Raw genomic sequence first — 4,249 nt, forward strand, 5'->3', positions numbered from 1 at the left:
TATTCACGGAACATGATATGACATTTTAGAATTTAAAAGAGTACGACGTGTCACTTATTTAACCGTGTGACTGCTTTATCTTTTTGAATAGAAAAGACAAATGTTTATTTTCCTATTAGATACCGGTCAATCCGTTTTGTGGGTTAGCAACGTCCTTTTCTTACATACTTTTCTTATTGATTGACTTTGTAGTAATAAACCCTTTACATGTACATCATGTGTGACCAATTTTTGTCATTTGACCTTTTGTATTGAGGGGTTTTCTCTTTGCATTTAATTTGTGTTTCTGTTTCTTAAAATACATTGTTTAGTTCTATTAAAGGGCTATATTTACCAATTTTTAACAAATTATTGTTGGTTAATATTGTTATCGATAGTCATTTTTCTATTAATTATTTAGTCTTGCCTTTTTTTGTTCTCCCTGTTTTACAGCAATTGACAGTAAAAAAGAGGTTTCCTTAAAAAATGGGACAAAAGTGTACATTTACTTTACCCCTTAAAAGTCTAGTTCATTGCATGTAGTGACATAAACGATGATCGAGAGAGTCAACATCCGTAACCAAATGAAAGTTCGAGGGATATTGCGTAGCACTTAAAAGTTCTTGAACTAACGAGTACGATCCCCAAAGTTCATGATGAATTCCGTGTAATTTCCCGTTTGTTTTTCCTAAGTTAAATTCTCTTATAGAATCTACCGTTAGTAGAATGCTTCAAATAGATAAAAAGATAGAACGTTATGTGCGTTCGCGAAATATGAGTTTTGTGCATAATTAGACCGGACCATGATATTATTGAAACGATCATCTCTTCAACTTAGCTTGGTTCTTATGGTTCGGTGTAGAGAACAGTTTTATACTTTTGTGCAAAAACGGAAAAAAGAAACTTTTTTTTTGCCCGATTAAAAGAAAAAAGGTTCAAAGCACGTTTTGTCACGCAATTTGTTATTTTTGCACTTAATCTAAATTTTGTGACACCCGTATTTTAATTTTTTTGATTAATCTTATACGCCAGAATTTTTTACGGGTATAAATAATATTTTCAATTTTGGCGGGAAAGGAAAAGAGCACTTTTTGTTTAAACCTAATTATGAACAAATAAGGTGACACAATCCAAGAAAATTCAAAATGGTTCGAAAAAGGGTTTTCCTTTTCCATATTTGCGAGATAAAAAGGTAAATCGATTTCTTGATCCTTTCGGGAAAATTCGAACACTAGGTTGGCAAGCTTTTTCTCTTTGTACTAAAAATGAAAATAGAAGACTAAACTTCTTCGTGAAAGCAAAAACGACCTCTTCGAAAATGAACGTAGTTGCAAGGTGAATGATCGCGCAATTTACCTAGAGATCGATCCTTAGCTAAACCAAATAAATTTTGTAATATCCTTTTTTTTTTTTGTAATTGTCAAAATCATGAACTTGAAGCAGCTAATTTTTTTATATATTGTGTTTTTAATTTAATTGCATTTATTTCAGGGAAATTTTTCTGGCGAATATTAGATATTTCCGGGTAAAAATAAAACTATACAAAAAACCCGGGGATTACAGAATAATTATCCCTTCAGTGAATTGAAAAGAACGCGGTCCGGTCGCTGATTCGTCGCACGTCACGTCGCGTCGCGTCACGAGTCGCCGGAGACCGGCTCGCCCGGTTGGTAAACCAAGTCATCCAGCTGAGGCCTGAGCTTATCTTTCCAAATCCCCCGGCCAGATACATCCCCCCACTTGACCTCCACCACCAGCAGGTCCGCCGTCAGCCGGCGGACCCTCACCGCCGCGACGAGCTCGCCGCTCCGCCCCTCGACCCGCAGCACGTGCCCCTTCCCCCGCGCCACGCTCACGCCCTCCTCGCCGGCGGCGACCTGCTCCACCCTCTCGAGGACCCTCTCCGGCGCCTCCGCGGACGCGAACCGCTCCGACCGGACCGGCTCCCCGGAGTCGCAGATCAGGCCGGAGAGGTCGAAGCCGGAGGAGAAGGAGATGATGTCGAACGCGTTCAAGTACTTGTTCGCGCTGTTTCCGTCCTCGAGAAAGTCCTTGGCGTCGAAATCGTCTTCCTCGGTGAACTTGATCTCCTTGTACTCCTTTCGAAACCACGGGTCGCTCAGGATCTCGTCGACGGTGATCCGGGTCTCCGGGTTCGTGTCCAGGAGGCGCGAGAGGAACCGCCGGAGCTCCGGGGACGTCCATTTGGGGCACCTGAACTCGCCCTTGTAGATCTTCCGGTACATGACCATGAGGTTGGGGTCGTTGAAGGGGAGGTAGCCGGCGTTAAGGACGAAGAGGATGACGCCGCAGGACCAGACGTCGACCCTGGCGCCGTCGTAACCCCGCTTGGCGAGGATCTCAGGCGCGACGTAGGCGGGCGTGCCGCAGAGGGTGTGGAGGAGGCCGTCGGCGCGGACCTGGTCGCGGACGGCGCTGAGCCCGAAATCCGACACGCGGAGGCCCCAGTTCTCATCGAGCAGGAGGTTCTCGGGCTTGAGGTCGCGGTGGAAGACGCCGCGGGAGTGGCAGTACCCGACTGCGGAGACGAGCTGCTGGAAGTAGCGGCGGCAGAGGTCCTCGCTGAACCGGCCCTTGGCGACCTTGGCGAAGAGCTCCCCGCCCTTGGCGAACTCCATGACGAAGTAGATCTTCGTCCGCGTCGCGAGCACCTCGAAGAGGCGGACGATGTTCGGGTGGCGCAGGCGGCGCATGATAGCGACCTCCCGCTTGACGTGAGCCATGAACCCCCCCTTCACCACCTTCTGCTTGCTCACCGCCTTGATCGCCACGCCCTGCCCCGTCCTCACGTTCCGCGCGTAGTACACCTTCGCGAACGCGCCCCGACCCAGCAGCCGCCCCATCTCATACTTGCCCATCAGGTTCACCGCCGGCAGCACGACCTCCTCGGCAGCCGCCGCCGACGCCGCACCCCCAATGCACTGCTCGATCTCCGACGGCATCGGAATCAGCCCGTCGTCCGACCAAGTATCAGATAATCGCGGGGGAGCTAGAGTGTCCCAGGTGGTGGTGGTGGCGGTGGCGGTGGTGGCCTCCCTCTCGCCCCCGCTCCATGAAATGGAAGGGGGAGGCCCTCCGGAACTCCGGAAGCTATCCGCGGGAGCTCGTGTGCTTCGAAGATTGAATCTCGGGCAATGCTTATCTTCAAAGATAACCTTTTTCCCCACCAGAGGAAAGCGAAAACTCGGAGAAGAAGGGGTTGGTTGGTTCAGACCGGAAACAGAGGAAGCAGCGAAACGCGTACCAGAAGAGAGAGAGAGAAGGAGGGGGGCCAGAAATGGTAAACAGGTGAAATGACGAATTATTGTTTGACGGTTGGAAGTACAGAGTTCGAATTTAAAGCCCAAAACATAAAAAAGGAAAAAATATTTTTAAAATAAATATAAAAAAAAAAAAGCGAAGGAAGGTTCCCGGATATATTTAAATTTCTATTTATTTGCGGTGGACACGTGGAGGACGGTGACTGGATTCAATCTGGACAGCTGGATCGATTGGGTGACGCCGCTCGTGATCGAGTCGCGACCGTCCACATGTCCGTACTTCCCAACTTTTTTTTGGCCTTTTACGGCTCGCGGGGTCGCGGGCACAATGCCCCAAATCCCCACCTGCCATTTTCGAAGTCGATTTATGGTGTCTCCTTTTCACGTTTTTAGTCTTAGAGCATAGGATTTGACATCCTCTTTGATTTACGGATGTATCTCGTCGATTTCCGGTCTCTCGGATCCCGTCCGGCGCGATGCGGAATCATCGAATTTCGAGAAACTCCCCGAGAGGCCGCGACATCGCGCCGGACGAGATCCAAGAAGTCGATTTGTTTCTTGAAATTCGATGATTCCAAATATGATTCATCCATGTTGACTGCGGAATGGATTTTTCTCTAAGTTACGGTCGGTGGAAGCGTCTGCATTCTCCTATGGGGTCATGGCCAAAGTGATTTACCCATCGCAATGTCGAATGGCCATTCGGGTGCTCAATTCATCCTTTTTCATATCTTTCAAGATTGGTAAATTATTCTCACCGCAGACTCTTGCAAATATACTAAGAAGGGCTCATGCGTACTTCTGCTAGTCTATTACCATGGTGCATTGATTGGAATAAGTCGTGATTAGACTCCGTTCGTTTCATGAAAATGAATGATCTGAAAAATATCTTTTCTAAAAACGATCGTTTGAAATATTTAGTCAATAAAAATGCTTTCATTATCGACAACAGTTTATATCTAAATATTCAATAAAATTATTTGTTATTC

At 47.0% G+C, this 4,249-nt stretch overlaps 1 protein-coding gene across 2 annotated transcripts; it reads right to left on the minus strand.

Moving 5' to 3' along the window:
- Positions 1–1,464: 1,464 nt before the first annotated feature.
- On the minus strand, positions 1,465–3,315 carry LOC115729466 (CBL-interacting serine/threonine-protein kinase 14-like). Of its 2 annotated transcripts, none has more exons than XM_048271493.1 (2): positions 1,617–3,315; positions 1,465–1,577 (listed from the first exon to the last, which is right to left on the minus strand). In XM_048271493.1, the coding sequence occupies exon 1, from the start codon at positions 2,940–2,942 to the stop codon at positions 1,617–1,619; it is 1,326 nt and encodes a 441-aa protein (XP_048127450.1). In that variant the 5' UTR covers positions 2,943–3,315; the 3' UTR covers positions 1,465–1,577. The 2 variants fall into 2 exon arrangements, with proteins under 2 accessions (XP_048127450.1, XP_048127449.1); XM_048271492.1 differs by having other exon boundaries at positions 1,465–1,573; positions 1,613–3,315.
- Between the last annotated feature and the right edge of the window lie 934 nt (positions 3,316–4,249).

The sequence above is a fragment of the Rhodamnia argentea genome, chromosome 10 (assembly GCF_020921035.1).
Source record: "Rhodamnia argentea isolate NSW1041297 chromosome 10, ASM2092103v1, whole genome shotgun sequence".
NCBI lineage: Eukaryota > Viridiplantae > Streptophyta > Magnoliopsida > Myrtales > Myrtaceae > Rhodamnia > Rhodamnia argentea.

Excerpts from the sequence above, each read along its gene's own strand:
- LOC115729466 (XM_048271493.1), bottom strand. The coding sequence starts at position 2,942 with ATGCCGTCGGAGATCGAGCAGTGCATTGGGGGTGCGGCGTCGGCGGCG.